Source organism: Balaenoptera ricei, chromosome 3 (assembly GCF_028023285.1).
Source record: "Balaenoptera ricei isolate mBalRic1 chromosome 3, mBalRic1.hap2, whole genome shotgun sequence".
NCBI lineage: Eukaryota > Metazoa > Chordata > Mammalia > Artiodactyla > Balaenopteridae > Balaenoptera > Balaenoptera ricei.
Window position 1 is genome coordinate 173,477,184 of NC_082641.1, and position 19,700 is coordinate 173,496,883.

Here is a 19,700-nt window from a genome sequence, read left to right on the forward strand (position 1 = left end):
CCAAAGGGAGGAGGGGCTGAGGGACTGCCCGGGGATCCCGCCGCTCTGTCTCGCTCCCGGGCCGAGCCGTGTTGATTGTCCCCTCGCGGCGCCCGGAAGCGACCCTCAGTAAACAAAGCCTTGTGTGGGCGCAGCCCCAGCTGCCCGGGGAGCGCTGTCCAGCCCTAGTGGGGCGGGGGAGGAATGTTGTGAATGAACCCAGGACCCGCCCCGAAACTCCGCTTAAGGCCGGCGCCGGGGGGTCTCCTCCCACTGTGATTGGTTTCCGGCGTCCCGTGATTGACAGCGCTGCTCGCTGAGCGCCCTAATTGAGTAGTCCCGAAAAGACAGGCAGTGCATATAACGAATGAACAGCGGTGACTTGTAGACGGATCTGGCGGTGCAGCCAATGGCGGAAGAGGGTCTCGGAGGCCGAAGGGGGGGCCAATGGAGACGGGCTGTGGGGGCGGGACGACGGCGGAGGATAAAGCGGAGGCCGAGGCAGCTTCATTGTTGTGAAGGGTCTTAAAGGGGCCGCATCACCCCGCCGGCCCGGGGGTGGGTGCGGCGCGAGTCCCGGGGCGGCCGAGCGCGGACGAAGGACAGGAAGGCGGGCAGGGGTCGCGGGAGCCGGTGAGGCGGCGTAGGCGTCGGACCGACCCCCCCCCTACACACAGGCCCCGCCCCGGCCCCGGCCCGGCCGGATGGACCCCCCCGCGGCCAAGCGGAGCCGGGACTGCCCCGCGGGACCGGAGGAGCGCGACGCCGGGGCCGGGGCAGTGCGCGGCCGGGGCCGACCCGAAGCGCTGCTGGACCTCAGCGCCAAGCGAGTAGCCGAGAGCTGGGCCTTCGAGCAGGTGACCGAGGAGTGCGGTGGGGAGGGACCCACTCCCAGCCCCGTCCCCGACATACCTTCTCCCCCTGTCCAGATTCCAGCCTCCGGACCTGCCTCCATCGGAGACACCCCCAGAGATCTCCTCCAAGATCCTTAACTCTGCCCGAGACATCCCCTCATCCTCCCATTTCGCTCCTTCAAACCCTATGACCCACCCCCATCCCTTCCCCAGCAGCTCTGCCCTTCAGCCCACAAGACCCAGGGGTTCCCTCAGTGCCCCAGATCCCAACTCGGGACACTTTTTCTCCTCCTGCCCCATGGTCCTCTCACAACCCTGGGTACCTCTCTTTTCCCACCTTATCCTCATCCCCCAATTAGGGCACCCCATTCAATCCTCACTCCTCTCTCCAACTCCTACAACCCGCCCCCACTTGGGAACAGAGCAGATCTCAGCACCTAGAGACTCCAGATCTCTGTCCTACACCCCCAGTAGAGGACTCCCCCACTTATATAGATCCCAGCCCCAAGACACCCCTTTCTGTCTCCAATCCCTGCCTCCAGCCTGCAGAACCCACCTGTCCCATGGGGACCCCCTTCTTCTCCTGCAGATCCTGCCCTCAGGCACTAACACTCACACACCCCTCAGTAATTCTGGGACTACCTCCCACCTGGGGCTGCCCAGCCCCTCCTGACTGGCTGCAGAGATTACTCCATTGGCAGAGTCCCCCCTCCCCATTACCCCATGCTCACTCTCCCCTTGCCCCCCAGCCATCCCAGTCCTTCCAGAGTTTGGCAGCAGGTGTGGGGCCTGGGTCTCGGTACCTGGACAGGTGCACCTGGAATCCTGCCCCTATAACTTCTGGGGGGCCCTGCCAGGATGCCCCAGGGCTGGGCAAAGGATGCCCCCTTTCCCAGCCTCAGTGTGGGTCCCCAAGGAGCTGGTGTTGTGGCCAGGACCTGACCAAGCCTTCCTTAGCCCCCACAGGCTCTGTCCTCTGGCTTTGGGGGGCTTTCTTTGCTCCCTGGCCTCTCCAGAGTTAGTGAGTCTGCTGCGACTGATGGGTCTGGGCCAAGTGTGGATGGGGCGGGCTCTGATTCATGGCCTGGAAAATCCCTCCTTAGTCATCTGCCAACTGTCCCCGAGGCCTGAGCCAGTCACTGGTCCTCCCACTTCCCTTTCAAACCTAGGACTGGGGGCTCTGAAAGGTCCCTGCTCCTTCATTGTGTGTGAGACCCCCAGAGTAATCCTAAAACCTTCTCCAGGGCTCCCATGTACCTGCCCTGGGCAGGTCTGGCCCTAGGAAAGCTCTTGCCCCGCAGAAACTCATGGAATCCTCTGCAGCCTTTTGGGAGTTGTTCTCCTTCTTTGAGGAAACTGGGGCACAGAGAGGTTGAGAAACTTGCCCAAGGACACTCAGCCAGTGAGTAGCAAGCCTGGATTGGAACGCAGGCTCAACCAGATCAGTTCATTGCCCAGAGCCCCCAGGGGTGGGCAGGACACCCCTCCCTTCCTGGGAACCCTTAGAAGCTGGAACAGAGAGCCTGTCTTGGGAGCTGGAGCTCACCAGCTGTGGGACCCTGAACAAGTGAATTCACTCCGCCTCTGAGCCTCAGATTCCCCAGGCTGCAAAAATATTGGGTTGTTGCTATGAGAATTAAGGGAAGTCGCACACATAAAGCATTTAGCACAATGTCGGCTAAGAACATGTAGGCCTAATCACTGGTCTTCTCATCACTTTTGTCTTCCTTCCTCGTCCCCCCTCAAAGCTTGAGAGGTGAGACTACCTTACATTAGGACCCTGAGAACTGACATCCAGGACGGAAGCAGCAGAAAGTTCCAGAACACTAACAATAGGCCAGGTGTTATTGTAAGCGCTGTACATATATTAATGCATATGTAATACTCATGACACCCAGAAGGCAGGTACTCTTAACATCTTCTTACACTCGAGAAAAACCAAAGCTCAGAGAGGCAAAGTGACTTGCCCAAGGTCATACTACTTGTAAGCGGCAAAGCCAGGATTCAAGCGCCAGGGTTTCTAACGCACCAGGCCTTCCCACAGGTTGAGGAGCGGTTCTCCCGGGTGCCAGAGCCGGTCCAGAAGCGCATCGTGTTCTGGTCGTTTCCACGCAGCGAGCGGGAGATATGCATGTACTCATCACTGGGTTACCAGCCCCCGGAGGGCGAGCACGATGCCCGGGTGCCCTTCACCCGTGGACTGCACCTGCTACAGAGCGGGGCCGTAGATCGTGTGCTGCAAGTGGGTGAGTGCCTGCCCCATACCCCTGCCAGGGAGGCCAGGGGGTCCAAAGCAGGTGTGGAGGGCTGCGGGAGGTTCCAAATGTCAGGCTTTGATGCCCAGGGAGGGTTGTACAAGATATTATGAGCTCAAGATCAGGGATCTGCCTCGACCTCAGTCAGCTTAGTTGGGGCATAGGGGTAGAGGTGGTAGGATAGGGAGGAGAGCAGGGAAGAAGGCAGGGCTGAGGCAGTGGTTTTGAGGAGTGATTGTAAACCAGAAGTGAGAGGAGGTTCCAGACCTCAGACAGAGGGACCCAGGGATGCTCTGGGTCCAAGGTTTAGAGCCAGAGGTAAGAATGATCCTAGACGTCAGGCTGCAGCGTCCTCGGTGAGAGTGGCAAAGTTTTAGAGCCAGTGATGAGAGACAGTTTTGGACGTCAGGCAGAGAGACTCAGGTGGAGGTTGGGTTCAGAGGTTTAGGAATGGTCTCAGACCTAAGGCAACGAGGCTTCCGTGGGGTCTAGGGTGGAAGCTGGGGATCATCTGTGAGGAGTGGTCTTAAACCCCAGGCAGCAGGGTCCAGGCGAGGGGAAGGGATGGAGGTTTAGAGCTAGCGATGAAAGATGATTCTAGACCTCAAGCAGCAGGGCTCAGAAGGGAACCAGTAGAGGTTGAGCCAGAAGGCAGGTAAGCCCTGGAATGCCATACCTCCCATGGGGGCAGGTCATGTCTCCCAGCTGGAGGCAGGGGCTCAGCCAAGATGACCCTCTCTGAACCCTGTCAGCCTGGGGGCCCCCTTGCCTGGACATGACCCAGCCGGCCACAGGCTCGGCCACCTCCAGCCGGTATGAGGAAGCTGCCGTCTCCCTGCATGACGCAGCCAGGGCCAGCTGGGGCCTGAGCTGCCCAACCAGTCGGATGAGCCTGGCATCTGGGCTCCCCAGGGGCCAGGGAGGGGTGAGGGGTGATGGGGTGACCTGGCCCCTGGCCGGCCACATCAATCCCTCGCCCCCCAAGTATCTTCCCAGGAAGTGACAGGGCGCCTGGAGCCTGGGCTGTATCCATGATTACCCAAGGGCTAAGAAAATCATCTTCAACAACATTGCTGTAATAATATTATTCAGAATTAGAAGAAGAACAAACATTTATTTAGCACTTACTATCTGCCAACAGTGTTCTAAGCACTTGCCAATATTAACCCATTTCATCCTCATTACAAACGCATGACGAGGATGTTGCTATTTGTTCCCATTTCACAGATGTGGACACTGAGGCACAGCAAGGTTAAGTGACTTGTGCTAGGTTACTCAGCTGGGATTTGCACCTGGTCTTGCTGTGCACCGTGGAAAAGACTACCCATCTTTGGGGTGACACAGCAGTGACAATTTGGTTTTGGTCTTAGGGTTCCACCTGAGCGGAAATATCCGGGAGCCAGGGGGCCCTGGAGAGCCCGAGCGCCTTTACCATGTCTCCATCAGCTTTGACCGCTGCAAGATCACATCCGTGAGCTGTGGCTGCGACAACCGAGACCTCTTCTACTGTGCTCATGTGGTCGCCCTGTCGCTGTATCGCATTCGGCATGCCCGCCAGGTGGAGCTGCGGCTACCCATCTCTGAGACACTCTCCCAGATGAACCGGGATCAGCTGCAGAAGTTCGTGCAGTACCTCATCAGTGCCCACCACACCGAGGTGCTGCCCACTGCTCAGCGCTTGGCGGACGAGATCCTCCTCCTGGGCTCCGAGATCAATCTGGTGCATGGTAAGGGCGCACCAAGGTCTGATGGGGGCAGCGAGGCCCCAGCTCACAGCCATCTCGCTTGCTGTGCCACAGGCATTTATCACAGCATCCAAAGGTACCCCTGACCAAGGAATTCCCTTGTGGTCCAGTGGTTAGCACTCGGTGTTTTCACTGCTGCGGCCCAGGTTCAATCCCTGGTTGGGGAACTAAGAACCCCTAAGCCACGTGGTGCGGCCAAAAAAAAAACAAAGGTACCCTTGATCCATGAGCAGGGGTGGGGGAGCACCACTGCCTGAGGTCAAGATCACACCCCTCAGCAATTATACTCCAATAAAGATGTTATAAAAAAAAAAAAAGGATCACACACCTCAGTAAGCAGCAGATCCTGGATTTGATCTGGCCGTGGGCAGATGAATGGTCAAGAAATCAGCCAGTAGGAAGATCCAGCCCCAGGGTGGGGGTGTCTCAAGATCACAGGAGCAGGCCTGAGTATGGGTGTGTGGAGGTCATAAGGAGTATGTGTGGACATTAGTGGGTGTCAGAGGTGGGATAGGGTAGGAGATAGACCAGGTGTTATGAGTTCTGGGGTGGTTTGGAGCTACAGGTGTTGCTTAACTATAATGATGGGAGGATGGAGTAGGATGGTGGGTGAGTAGACGGATGCATGGTGGGTGGAGGCATGAGTGGATATTTGAGGGTGGCGATGGGTGGATATAGAAGGTGTTCATGATGGGGTGTTGTGAACTGTTGGTGTGGAAAAATGGATGGAATGAGTGGATGGGTGATTTACTAGGATGGTAGGTGAATAGGGAGTTGGTGGTAATTGGTGGTAGGGTTGGATGGGATGGGCTTTGATTGGGGAGTTTGAGGTAGTGGACAGATGGGGTTGGTGGAAGACTGGAAGGACCAAGGGGTGCATGGATTGAGGGTGAGTTGATGCGTGCATGAATGTTCTTATGTGAGGACTAACATGGTGGATGGATCGAGTAGGTGGGTGTTTCTTGTAGGATGTATGGATGGACCAATGGGCTGGTGGGTGTTTGGGGAGATACCTATGAAGGGTGGTTGGTGGGGAAAGAATAGATGGAAAGTTTGGGTTAATTGGATGGATGGATAGAACAGCTGTGTAGGTCAGTGGATGAATAGGTCAGTGGGTATTTTGAGTGGTTAGTACAGATGAGTTGGAAAGACAAATAGGGGTGGGTAGGTGGATGGATGGCCTGGTGGGATGGGTATATAGTTGTGAGTAGGTGGGAGTTACGGGCAGGGTGGATGATGGACTAACGGGGTGGGTAGGTGGATGGATGGCCTGGTGGGATGGGTATATAGTTGTGAGTAGGTGGGAGTTATGGGCAGGGTGGATGATGGACTAACGGGGTGGGTAGGTGTGCTAAGGGTTACGATGTGTGGATGGAAGGATGCATGGCATGGGGGTGTGGATAGATGGTTGAGTGGTTTAAATGGATGGGTAGGTGATGTTTGGGGGAAGATGATGGGTGGATGGATGGATGGATGGATGGATGGGTTTTCAGGTGGGATGGATGGAATTCTGGGATGGGTTGGGTGATTTGAAGGACTGGATGACAGACACCCCCTCCCCCCAGCCCCAGCCTCAGCTTTCCCTCCCTCCCCACAGGTGCCCCAGACCCCACGGCGGGCGCGGGCATCGAGGACGCCAACTGCTGGCACCTAGACGAGGAGCAGATCCAGGAGCAGGTGAAGCAGCTGCTTTCCAACGGCGGCTATTATGGCGCCAGCCAGCAGCTGCGCTCCATGTTCTGCAAGGTGCTGGCTGGGCGGGGACAGCGGGGCGGGACTAGACTGTCGGGTGCTGGAGCCCCCTTCCCTCCTCACCGTGTGGTCCGGCGCAGGTGCGGGAGATGCTGCGAATGCGGGACTCCAATGGCGCACGCATGCTGATCCTCATGACCGAGCAATTCCTGCAGGATCCGCGCCTGGCCCTGTGGCGGCAACAGGGCGCCGGCATGACGGACAAGTGCCGCCAGCTGTGGGATGAGCTGGGTAAGTCCCAGACCCCGGAGTGCGGCAGGCACCCAGGCTTGCCCACCTGAGATTAGGGTCTGGCCCGTGAATCCTTCCTCATTCATTAGCACCACCAACGTACGAGGCACTGTACTGAGCGCTGGGACTACAGCAAGAAATCAGAGAGATTAAATACCTGTCCTCAGAGAGCTGACACCTAGTAGGGCAGACGGACAAGAAAATCCCACAAGCCCATTAGACCAGGGGTCAACACGTTTTCCATAGGGCCAGACAGTTAATAGTTTTGGCTTTTCAGGCCATTTGGTTTTTGTCGCTGTTACTCGATTTTATCTGTTGTAGCAGAAAAGCAGCCACAGACACACATAACAAAGTGGGTGTGGTAGCATTCCAATAAAACTGTATTTACAGACACTATTTATTTATTTGAATTTCATATCATTTTCACAAGTCACAAAATATTCTTTTTATTTATTCCCCACCCCCTCTACCATTTAAAAATGTAAAAATAAATCTTAGCTTACGGGCCATTCAAAAACACGTGGCGGGTTCGATTTTCTCCACGGGTGGTAGTTTGCTGACCCCTGTGATAGATGGTGACAAGTGCTATAGAAAAAAAATTTTTTTTGCAAAAGGAGTCCAGTAGCCTGGGTTTGAGTCCTAACTTCTGGCTTCCCAGAAGCCAGACTTTGAGCAAGTGATTTTACCTCTCTGGACCGTACAGTGAAGAGACGATGAATTGCACCCTCAGAGGCCAGAGGTGAGGGCTGAGCAGAGACCAGTGCCCAGCACACAGCGGGCACTCCATAAGCGCGTGCTGCTCCTGTTGCGTGGATGTTGAGCCTCCCCCGTGCCCACATTTGCTGCCCTCTCTCCCCAGGGGCCCTGTGGGTGTGCATCGTCCTGAGCCCCCACTGCAAACCAGAGGAGCGGACGAGCTGGCTCCAGCTGCTTAGCAAGTGGGACAAGCTGGACGTGTGCCCGCTGGAAGAAGGCAACTACTCTTTTGATGGGCCCAGCCTGCAGCCCACCGTAGCCCTCGGCCCAGGTAGGAGAGGGGTCCCCGCCACTCCCCCCAACAAACCATCACTACTTCCTGTGGCCCAGCCACCCCATCACGGCGCTCTGGGGGGAAATGGAGGCAGGGCAAGGGGGACCAGCCCTTGCCTGCCTCCCAGCCAGGAGAGAATACCCAGGGCAGGGGCAGCAGGCAGCCCGAGGGACAGCGATGTGAAATACTTAAGAGGCCTATAGTTCTGGGCTGGTCTCCTGACTCAGTCTCCTTCTGGCCATGGAGGCAGGAATCGGGTAGGGGGTAGGGGAAACAGATAGAAAAGGGAACAGGTATTGAGAAGAGAGAGACAAGTAAAGAGAGGCAGAGATGGAGGGAGAGAGGGAGAGGGAAAGATAGAGAAGGAGAGAAAAAAATGGAGTGTGGAGGGAGAAAGATGGACAGACAGTCACAGTTGTTCAAGATCAGTTGTCCATTCATATGAAGGAATATCTCCACTGACACACACACACACACACACACCTTTAAAAGGCTGCTGGAAGGATTTGGGGAGATAACACACACTCATCGCTTCACCCGGAGCCTAGCACCAAGCTGGCACTCAGTGGGGCAGAGCTGACCAGCGCCTGACTGCTAGGGCCCCCCTCATGGGGCTGCATTTGGGCGCCTCTCCCACAGGCCCAGAGGAGGAGGAGGAGGAGGAGGAGGAGGTGGAGGCTGCAGGTTCCCGCCACACCGTGTTTGGCCGCGCCCTGCAGGCTGGGTCGCTGCACTGGAGTGACGCCCACCTGCAGAGGATCCTGGCCAGCGACTCCTACGGCCCCAGCCTCACAAGCAACGGGGGTGGTGACAAGCCAACCTTTGACCCCCAGGGCCGCCCACTGTGGCTGGGCGAGCCCTTCCCCACTGCCTGTGCCCGTGTGGACACCCTGAGGGCCCACGGATACCCCCGCCAGGCCCTGCGACTGGCAGGCGCCATAGTCAACACACTCCGGCTGCAGCGGCGACATCAGCTTGAGACCTACAAGCAGCAGAAAAAAGGTGGGCACCAATATTATCATCATGTCCTGGGGCTGCAGACACAAATGCCAACAGCTGGGGGCTGTGGCAACCTGGAGAGTCTGTGGGTACAACAGGAAAACAGACCACTCTAGGTGTCTTGAGCAGAAAGGAATTTAATGCAGGGATTGAGGGCTCACAAAACCACCGAAAGGGCTGCAGGACTGAAGGTCAGGTAAGCCCCTGCTTGGCTTCACACACTTGGACTTCAGAAGCACAGGAAGTTCAGCAGGCTGTAGCCCTCACAGGGCGGCAGGGCAGTTCCCAGGAGGACAACCCAGAACCTGCTGGCAAACCTCATGTCTGTGCCCTGCAGACAGCCACACACCTGCTCACAGCTACTGCAGGAGAGTAATGGCCTCATTCTCTCCCACCTTCCACACCTCACACAAAGAAGTCTAGGAAATGTAGTTTCTATAGATCTAGCCACGTGCCTTTCAGGAACATGGACCCAGTGTGGCCAGATCTTCTGATTTTTCAAGAGAAGCAAGAAATCCAGATTATCTAATGTGGAATTTACTGATTTTTTTTCAATATGGGCAACAATTTGAAAACTGTATTAGGAAAAACAAAAACTCACATTGTATTGGCCCAAAAAAGGACACGTTTGTGGACTAGATATGGGGGTTCAGGAGAGAGGCTACCAGTTGTGTTCTCTGGGTGATGGAGTTGAGTTGATGGGTCAGTTACCAGGAAATTGAACACAGGGTGTAATGGGGGAGAAATGGGGGCACTGGGATCTGAGCAGACCCCTGACCTAGCCTCGAGGCATAGGGTTAGCCCCCCAGAGGAGGCGAGAGCTAAGCTGAGATCTTAAGGATGTTTAGGAGTTTCCCAGGAGAAGGGGAGGGAGCAACAATGTTCCAGTTAGAAGGAACAGCATGGGCAGGAGCCCAGAGGCAAGGGAGAGCACGGCTTGTGGGAGGAGATTGGAGGATGGGCTTCCAGGTGGGGTGGGTGACCACCTCAGGGAAACTTTCGTATCAGTCCTTGGGAGCCCTGAAAGCTGGCTGGGCCTGAGAGGTGGGAAGGATCAAGGGTTATAAGGAGGGGAATGACACTGGTTGGATGTTTTAGAAAGCACCCAGTTTAGCCGGGCCTGGGTCTGGGTGTGGGACAGGAGGCCAGGGCCGTGGAGGTGAGAGCTGCTGCAGAGCTCAAGGGGCAGAGAAAAGGGTGCTGGGTGGGTAGATGGTGAGTGGGCAGTGGGAGGTTGGGCTTGGGGTTCAGGGAGAGGAAGCCCCCCCTGGGGGCTTGGTGGAGGGGGGCTGGGCATTGAGCCCTCTCTTCCTACCTGCAGAGCTACTGCAGAAAGGCTCCACCTGCATCACCAACATGGAAGGATGGGTGGGCCACCCCCTGGACCCCATTGGCTGCCTCTGCAGGGCACTCTTGGAGGCCTGTCACCTAGAGGAGGAGACTCTTGCCATTTACCCAGGTACCCACACTGGGGACCCCTTGAGGAGGTAGGAAAATCACCACCTCTTGGCCATGCCCCCTTGCCCAGTACCCCTAGAAAGTGAGGCCACGCCCTTATACTTGGCCGTGCCCCTACACTTGGCCACACCCTTCGGCCAGTGCCAGGTGCCAAGAGGCTTAGCTTCTCCTGAAAGTGAGGCCACCATAGGCCTATCTGCTGTTGGAAGGTGGGCCCCACCCCCTGGTGTGTGCGGAAGCAGCTGGGCTCTCCCTAAACCTCCCCCCCACCCCACACACAGTGTCCATGTTTAAGGTCAAGGACCACCGGAGTCGCAGGAAAAGGGGTTCCCCTCTAGCCGCCTTGGTGTCCTTCTCCCACAGACTCAGGCCCTGAGAAGCGGAAGGTGGCCTACCAGCACGTCCCGGTGCCCGGGAGCCCTGGGGAGTCCTACTTGGCAATGGCACTAGAGGTGGCACTGCTGGGCCTGGGACAGCAGCGGGCCCTGCCCGAGGGGCTGTATGCCCAGGACAAGGTGGTACGCAACGAGGAGCAGCTGCTGGCCCTGCTGGAGGAGGTGGAGCTGGACGAGCGGCTGGTGCAGGTGCTGCGCAAGCAGGCGGGACAGCTGCTGGAAGGTGAGGCCCCACTGCTAGCCTGGCCGTTCCTGAAAGATAGGGTCCCGCCTCTGTACTGTAGTGGCCTGGTTGTTGCTGGATCGGGAGACCCCGCCCCTAGCTCCACCTCCTTGTCCTTACTGTCTTTCCATACCCTGGCAGTTCCTAAAAGGTGAGCTCCAGCCCTTGGCCCCGCCCCCAGCAGTGCTGGCAGCCAATAACGGCTTCGAGTGATGAGGCCCCACCCCCCACCCCCACCCCCTGCCCACTTTGGAGCCAATGAGCCTAGTCACTGATGCCCAGGTAGACTTTGATTGGCTCTGCCCACGGTCCTGCCTCGTGAGGCCCCTCCCCTACTGCAAAGGGAAGCTGGCTTGGCCACACCCCTGGAGCAGGTGCAGCCCCACCTTCACCCTCTGGCCCCACCCTGCATCTGAGTCCTGCCCCCTATCCAGGGGGTGCCCAGGGTCTCTTTTCTGTGGATTTTCCAGTGCTTGTCTCAGTCTTAGCCCTGTGCTCCCTCCCCCGGGACCTCTCTAGCCCCAGTCACTCTATCCTGGGTCTGCCCATCCCACGCTCAGAGCCTGGGGTGTGGGGAGACCTGGGGAGGGGCCATGCAAACCCACACCCGGAGGCTGATCTCAGGCTGCCCCTGCAGGGGGTCCTTTCAGTGGCTTTGGAGAAGTGCTGTTCCGGGAGAGCATGCCCATGCACGCCTGTGCCCGCTACCTGTTTACTGCACTGCTGCCCCACGACCCCGACCTGGCCTACCGCCTCGCGCTGCGAGCCATGAGGTGAGGAGAGGCAGCTGGGAACTCCCACTGGGCCGGACTGGACTGGGGGATGGGAGGCTACTGGGAGCCCCATCCTTCTGCCTGTACTCACAGCTTGGTTCATTCAGCCTCCCTCATCCGGGCATTCCAGACTGCCCGGTGCTCTTGATTACACATTAGAAATGTGTCATATTATTTTGGATTTGAGAAATATCCACATGACACAGAATTCAGAGTCCTTTTCTAGGCAGGTTTGTCCCAACTTACCCAAAGCTCTCTGGAGGCAAGCAGTGTTACCACTTTCTTATCTATACTGCAAGAGTCCATATTTCTGCAAACCCATAATCTGAAAATTAAAAGTTGGCTCTCCTTTACGCCATGACACATCCTGCACGTATTCTTTGCACCTTGTTTTCACTGAACATTTGCATCTTAAAAGCTATATCCTGTCAGATAGCGTGTGAACCACTGCAGGGATACACCAGGAAAAAACCAATCTGGAGCTGATAGACATTTACACTGTTTCCAAAAAGATGTTGCAATGAATAACCGGGTTATTTCCCATGTGCAACAGCAAATCATAGAAGCAGAATTTTAAAAGTCCCCGTCTATAGTGAACCATGTCCAGCAGATAAATTGAAATCTGTCCCCCATCCTCTGATCCTATTCTCCAGAGGCACCTATTAACAATTTGGAGTGCATTTTTCCAGAATATTTGGAAAGAATAATCTGTTAAGAGCCATGATTTAGAGAACACTCTTTCATGTGCTAGACTTTTTTCTAAGCCAGTGCCAGCAAATTACAGCCCACGGGCCAAATTTGGCCCGCTGCCTTGTTTTTGTACAGCCCATGAGATAAGAATGGTTTTTGTATTTTTAGATGTTTGGAAAAAAATCAAAACAATATTCTGTGACACATGAAACGTATGTGAAACTCAAATTTCAGCGTCCAGAAATATAGTTTTATCGGCACAGAGCACCCTTCACTCATTTCCTTATTGTCTGTGGCTGCTTTTACACAACAGTGACAATTGTGACAGAGACCAAATGGCCCACAAAGCTGAAAATATTGGCTGTCCAGCCCTGTGCAGAAAAAGGTGCTGACCCCCCTGATCTAAATCTGTGACTCACATAGTGAAATAAGTATGTTTACCCCCATTTTACACATAAACAGGCTTAAGGTGTGTCCCGAATTATGTAGCAAAGTCATTTAGATATTTGGAACCAGGATAGTCTTGACTCCTATTCCATGCTATTGATTACATTTAACAGCTTAGAAAAACTTTCTTAGCACAGAATGCATGTAAACAGTGAGCTGCTGAACAAAATATCTTAGGGGGGACATTGAGTCATTCAACAAACATTTGTTGTTTACCAGCTGTGTGTCAGGCATTGTCCTGGTGCTGGAGAGGCAGTGTCGGTGAACCAAATAGTCAAAAATTCCTGCCCTCATGGAGCTGCCCTTGTAGTTAGGGAGAGACAGTAAATAAATTTATAGGTAAACTATGTTTTATGTCAGATAGTGACATGCAAGAAAGGGGTGGAAGGAGTTGGGAGTAGGAAGTTGCACTCTCCCATGTGTTGGGCATGTCAGGGAAGAGCTTATTGAAAAATATTTGAGCAAAGACCTGAAAGAGGTGAGGGGGAGTCACAAGAATGTCTAGGGGAGAGTGTTCCAGGCAAAGGGAACAGTTCGTGCAAAGGCCCTGAGGTAGGGCTGTGCCTGGTGGTATGTGAGGGATGTCAAGGGGAACAGTGACTGGAGCAGAGTGAGCAAGGGGTGGGACCACAACAGGACACAAATAATGCCCTTACCTCTTTATCAGCCCTTGGTGTGTGAATAGAGCATCATTTATTTAATCAACCCCACAGTGATGGGTATAAACAACACTGCAGTGAACATCTTTTTTTTTTTTTTAATTTTTATTGGAATATAGTTGATTTACAATGCTGTGTTAGTTTCAGTTGTACAGCATAGTGAATCAGTTATACATATATCAATACATATATCCACTCTTTTTTTTGATTCTTTTCCCATATAGGTCATTACAGAGTACTGAGTAGAGTTCCCTGTGCTATATGGCAGGTCCTTATTTATCTATTTTATATATGCAGTGAACATCTTGAACATACATCCTCCATCTTTTTGGATGCCCAGGGATTTGCTGGCCTAGGAGGGTAGGCTCTGGCTGAGGCAGGAGGCCTTTCTCTCCTAGAGAGGATGGAGACTCCAGCCTTGTCTCAGGGCAGGGCTGCTTCTCTTCTCACCCCAGGCTGCCCATACTGGAGACAGCGTTTCCAGCTGGAGAACCTCACGGCAACCCACTGGATTCCATCGTGAGCAACCGCTTCCCCCGCTGGTTCATCCTCGGCCACCTGGAGACCCGCCAGTGTGAACTGGCCTCCGCCATGCTGACCGCCGCCAAGGGTGAGGACAGCGGCTGCCCCCTAACCCCGTCCCCATGTCGTCCTTTACCTTACTCCCCTCCCTCCTTTCCCTCATTCCTTCCTGCCTACCTTTATCCTTTTACCATATCCCACCCACAGTTTTCCTTAAGCGCGTTCTTTTTTGGCCACCCCACACAACAGGTGGGATCTTAGTTCCCCAACCAGGGATCAAACCCGCACCCCCTGCAGTGGAAGCGTGGAGTCTTAACCACTGGACTGCCAGGGAAGTCCCTCCTTGAGCACTTTCTATATGTACCAGGCACTGTCCCAGGTGCTGAGCTTGCAGCAGCGAACAAAACTGTCCCAAATCCTGTGCTCTGTAGTGTTAATTCTAGTGAGGGCAGACAGACAATAAATAAGGTAAAGAAGATAGTTATGCAGTGAGAGGTAATAAGTGATAAGAAGGGGAATAAAGCAGGTTGACACTTAAGCCAAGACATGAAGGTGAAGGTGGAGTCATGCCAGTATCTGGTGTCTTAGCTCAGCTGCTGTAACAAAATACCATAGACTTGGTAGTTTAAACAACAGGAATTTATTTTCTCACGGTTCTAGAGACTGGAAGTTCAAGATCAGGGTGCCAGCATGGTCAGTTCCTGGTGAGGGCTCTCTTCCTGGCTTACAGACAGCTGCCTTCTCACTGCGTCCTCACATGGCAGAGAAAGGGAGAGCTCTGGTCTTCTGCTCTACTTATAAGGACACTAATCCCATCCTGGGGGGTCCTAGCCACATGGCCTCATCTAAGCAAAATTACCTCCCGAAGGTACTATCACGCTGGAGGGTTAGAGCTTCAATATATGAATTTTGGGGAGGACACAGTTCAGTCCATAGCATCTAGGAAGAGCATTCCAGGCAGAGGGAACAGCCAGTGCAAAGACCCTGATGCTGGACTGTGCCTGGTTATGTTTGAGGAACAGAGAGGAGTCTGATGTGGCTGGAGCAGAGTAACAGAATTGTAGGATCTGGGCCAATGATAATAATAGTAATAAAAGCTCACATTGTGTAACTCTTGCCGTGTTAAGGCTTTTACAAGTATAGGCTCACTGCAGCCCTGTGAGACACGTACCATTGCATTAGTATTACCCTTTGTACAGATGGGGCAGCCAAGGCACAGAGAGGTGAAGCGACTTGCTCAAGGTCACACAGCTTGTGAGTGGCAGGGATTTGAACCCAGGCATCTGGGTCCAGAATCGGTGCCCTTGACAATTAGGGGTCCCGTGGGTCCCCGGGTGGCTTCCTCCCACTGGAAAGGAGGGGGCAGAGGAGAGAAAAAGGGGAGTGCCAAGAGTGGTCCAGGTCTTCATAGAACCATTGCCAGGTGCCTGACTGTCCACATTCACACATTTGCACATGTGTACAGGAACCAGTGTGAGCAGGTCAGGCAGCAGCAGGGGCTGGTGCTGGGTATGCCCACAATATCCTCTGTCCCTCCCCCCACCCCAGGAGACCCCAAGTGGCTGCACGCAGTACTGGGCTCCATCCAGCAGAACATCCACTCTCCAGCCTTGCTCTTCAAGCTGGCGCAGGACGCCTGCAAGACTGCCACGCCGGCCAGCGCACCACCGGACACCACACTGCTGGGCATTGCGCTGGAGCTTGGCCTGCAGGTGACTGGCCGCAGGGAGGATGGGGGCAGGGGGCTGCTGCCTGAGGGCCGGCCAGGTGAGGGCCACTTGGGGGTGGGACCTGAGTGTGACGTCTGCCTCTAGGGGCGGGGCCTGAGGGTAAGCCTCGCCTCCGGGGGCGGGGCCTGGATGTGAGCGGCACCTCTTGGGCAGGTCTACAGAGGAGCAGGGTCGGTGAGCAAGAGTCCTGAGAGTGAGGGAATGGAGTCACCAGTGAGGGTGGGGCCTATGAATGAGTGACTCAGTAGCAGAGCCTGAAGGTGAGAATCTACTTCTGGGGGTGTGGCTGAGGACAAGGAAGGGGGTCACGGATCATGCAGGTGAGTGGACTGGCCATGAGAGAGCAGAACCTAAGGGTGCTGGCCTTGGGAGTGGGGCCTGGGGCTGGTGTGCCATAAGAACCACGGGTGGGCGGAGCTGAAACTGAGGGGGCAGAACCTGCCTGCAAGGAGCTTTCTTGGGGAAAGGGCCTGTAGGGGACTGCAGCCTAGAAGGAGGGGTCACACCACTGAGGGGCGGGGCTTGGGGAGAGTCCTGTGAGTGAAGAGCCATCTCTGGAGGGTGGGGTCTGTGGTTGAAAGTCATGGAGGCGGGGCCTGCAGGTGAGTGTCCAGGCCATCCTCAGGGGCCGGACGAGGGACAGTGCTGCAAGGGCAAGGCAAAGGCATGGTTGCAGCCTGAGGGGATAGACAGGTATGGGGCTCATGGGGGCGGGGACTCAGACGGTGGCCAAAGTAAAATAACAGAATAAGGTACAGATTCGGGTGATACCTTCCCAGGTAGAACTGGCCAGCAAAGGGCTGGCAGGAGGCAAAATTGGCCTCTGAACAACCCCCTGAGGGGGGCGGAGCCATTGTGGGGGATATGTGGGAGTTGAGATAAGGGTGGTGCTTTAGGCAGGTGACCCACTATTTAGAAGCTTGCAGACAGGACCTGGGGATGGGGCCTCAGAAGAGAGGCCAGCAAGGAAGGTGCTTATTGAGGGTGGGACCTGAAGAAGGTGGGACCTGTAGGGCAGGTGCTTTGTTTGGGGCTGCAGGGGGAAATCTGCTGACAGGAAGCATGGAACGTTCCAGAGAGAAGGGGCAGGTTGGTTTGTCGTCCCAGGTAGGATCCATGGGGCCTCAGAATAACACCAACACTAACAGTAATGGCTGGCATCAGCTGAGCACTTCGAAGAAGTAGGCACCGTGCAAAGAGCTTTACCTACATACTTTCACTTAATTCTCACAACTCGATGACGTGGATACTATTTTTATCTCCATTTTACAGATGGGGAAGCTGAGGTCCAGAGAGGTGAAGCCCCTTGCCCAGATTGTATGGCTCATTGATTCAGCCCTTAACTTCCAAGTTTCCCGGGGCCCTTAAGGATCCCCTGCCCCCCTTCCACATGCCAGCCCTGGTTTGGGTGACCCCCTTCTCTACCCCTCCCCATCCCATGCTGCAGGTGATGCGGATGACCCTGAACACCATGACCTGGCGTCGGAGGGAGATGGTGCGCTGGCTGGTCAGCTGTGCCACGGAAGTCGGTGAGAGTCCCCAAGGGGACCCGCCACCCACCTCCCTGTGGAACTGGGCAGGCATGAGGGAGAAGCAGAGCCATTTCCCCGACTCCAGCCTGTGCTCAGGGCTAGACCAGGAGGGAATGTTGGGAGGGGGGACCGAGCTGGACAAAGACCTGGAGTCTGGCTAGGCTAAAGTGGCTTGGAGAAGGGACAGTCCCCTCCAATGCTTAGCCCCCCACCCCACCAGATCCCACCCAGCCCAGCTGCCCTCTCCTCCCTTGGAAAAGTAAAGTGAAGTTTCTGTCAAGCCAAGAGTGGCAGTAGAGGGGGTGCAGCTTTAGCCTTGGCTGGTGGGGATAGTAGGTTAGGGTAAACCCATGCACACAGGGTACACCCCTGTCCCATTCCTGACCAGTGTCACCCTGCCATCTCCCACAGGCCTGCAAGCCCTGATGAACATCATGCAAAACTGGTACTCCTTATTCACACCGGTGGAGGCAGCCACCATCGTGGCAGTGACGGGCACCACCCATGCCACGCTGTTGCGGCTGCAGCTGGACGCGCCCCGGCGGGAGGAGCTCTGGGCCTGCGCCCGCACCCTGGCCTTGCAGTGCGCCATGAAGGACCCGCAGAACTGCGCCCTGCCCGCCCTCACCCTGTGCGAGAAGAACCACGCGGCCTTCGAGGCGGCCTACCAGATCGTGCTGGATGCCGCAGCCGGAGGCCTGGGCCACGCACACCTCTTCACCGTGGCCCGCTACATGGAGCACCGCGGCCTGCCGCTGCGGGCCTACAAGCTGGCGACGCTGGCCCTGGCGCAGCTCAGCATCGCCTTCAACCAGGACAGCCACCCGGCCGTCAACGACGTGCTCTGGGCCTGCTCGCTCAGCCACTCGCTGGGCCGGCACGAGCTCTCTGCCATCGTTCCCCTCATCATCCGCAGCATCCACTGCGCCCCCATGCTCTCCGATATCCTGCGCCGCTGGACCCTCTCAGCGCCCGGCCTGGGGCCCCTCGGGGCTCGCCGGGCTGCCAAGCCGCTGGGCGCCGACCGGGCACCGCTGTGCCAGCTGCTGGACGCGGCGGTGGCCGCCTACATCACCACCAGCCACTCTCGCTTGACGCACATCAGCCCGCGGCACTACGGCGACTTCATCGAGTTCCTGGGCAAGGCCCGCGAGACCTTCCTGCTGGCGCCCGATGGGCACCTGCAGTTCGCGCAGTTCCTGGAGAACCTCAAACAGACCTACAAGGGCAAGAAGAAGCTCATGCTCCTGGTGCGGGAGCGTTTCGGCTGAGGGGCAGCAGGCAGGCGGTGGGGACATCCGCCTTCGCCCCCGCTTCTGTGGCACCCGCCCTCCATCACGGGCCTCAACACTGGAGGCCTATGTGGCATTTCAGTATTAAGTCAGGGAAGGAGCCCGGCTGGAGCTGGGTGGTCTTGCCTGCCATCCCCTCCAAGCCCAGAAGGAGGTGGGAAGCAGGGGGTCGCATCCTGCCACATGCGTGCCTAGCGAGTGTGCAAGACGCAAGGATCAGAAGCCATACCACCACCCAGAGGCCTGGAAGGGGGTGTGTGCTTGTGCAGCTGGTATGACCCCACCTTGAGCACCCCAAAAGCAATAGGCAAGCTCTCCCTCCCCAAACCCACAGGTCTGCCTTGGGCTGGGGTGGAGGAGCTGGGAGGCAGGACTTTCCAGAAACTGGCTCTCAATGTCAATGTAGCAGACCCTCCCTGCAACCAACTCTGGGTGCCCAGACGGCTTGTGTTAGGGCATCTAAACTTTTGTACCCTCCCCTCACTGCCTCAGGGGTCCCACCCGCAGGTCTGCGCCCCCTCCAGGCTGCCCAGCTGGGACCAATGGCTCACCCCCACTGAAGGATTTGAAGAGGCTTCAGGCCTCGGCCACATACCTCACCACCCATCCCGCCAGGACTCCCATTCCCTTGGGTGCCAGGGTCCCAGGGTGGGCTGGGGGCTCATTACTGTCCCTCCCCCTACCTGCTAGTCACTGGACATACAACTCAGGAACCGAGCCAGGCTCACACTGTCCTCCAAACCTGGTGTAGGGGGGGGATACAAGCGCAGGCAAGCCAAGGACACCCCCCCCTCCCCCCGATCTAGAAAGGAAAGAGGCCAACATCTTAGCATTTTTTGGCCCTCTGTCTGTCTCCCGCTGATCCTCTGCCACCTTGCTCTGCCCTTCATCTTACTCCCCCTTCCCATATTTCTCTCCATCTAGCCTGTCTTTCTATTTGCATCCCCAAGTCCCAGCTGCTCTCTCTCTTTGGCCTCCCTTTCCCCTACCTTGACCCAGGGAGAAGGAGAGTGTCCCACCCCCCAATCACCCTCCTCTATCTTTTCTCCTCTTGTAATTAAGGACAAAGATTACCACATTTTGTAACTTTTTTTCTATTTATTGAACCATATATTGTATTTCCTTTTTTTTAAA

General features: G+C 56.0%; 1 protein-coding gene across 3 annotated transcripts; it reads left to right on the forward strand.

Moving 5' to 3' along the window:
• The first annotated feature begins 433 nt into the window (after positions 1-433).
• ZSWIM4 (zinc finger SWIM-type containing 4) lies at positions 434-19,700 on the forward strand. Of its 3 annotated transcripts, none has more exons than XM_059918279.1 (14): positions 434-836; positions 2,878-3,079; positions 4,459-4,815; positions 6,431-6,579; positions 6,666-6,816; positions 7,676-7,843; positions 8,486-8,848; positions 10,167-10,304; positions 10,667-10,921; positions 11,559-11,694; positions 13,946-14,100; positions 15,561-15,724; positions 17,190-17,271; positions 17,686-19,700. In XM_059918279.1, the coding sequence occupies exons 1-14, from the start codon at positions 684-686 to the stop codon at positions 18,543-18,545; spliced, it is 3,333 nt and encodes a 1,110-aa protein (XP_059774262.1). In that variant the 5' UTR covers positions 434-683; the 3' UTR covers positions 18,546-19,700. The 3 variants fall into 3 exon arrangements, with proteins under 3 accessions (XP_059774262.1, XP_059774263.1, XP_059774264.1); XM_059918280.1 differs by having other exon boundaries at positions 6,431-6,510; XM_059918281.1 differs by lacking the exon at positions 434-836 and having other exon boundaries at positions 2,879-3,079; positions 4,535-4,815.

What these genes read in the sequence shown, in the direction of transcription:
- ZSWIM4 (XM_059918279.1), top strand. Translation starts at nt 684, where the DNA reads ATGGACCCCCCCGCGGCCAAGCGGAGCCGGGACTGCCCCGCGGGACCG. An exon ending in CTACAAGCAGCAGAAAAAAG is followed by an intron (nt 8,849 to 10,166) that starts GTGGGCACCAAT and finishes TCCTACCTGCAG; the next exon opens with AGCTACTGCAGAAAGGCTCC. An exon ending in CAGCTGTGCCACGGAAGTCG is followed by an intron (nt 17,272 to 17,685) that starts GTGAGAGTCCCC and finishes CATCTCCCACAG; the next exon opens with GCCTGCAAGCCCTGATGAAC.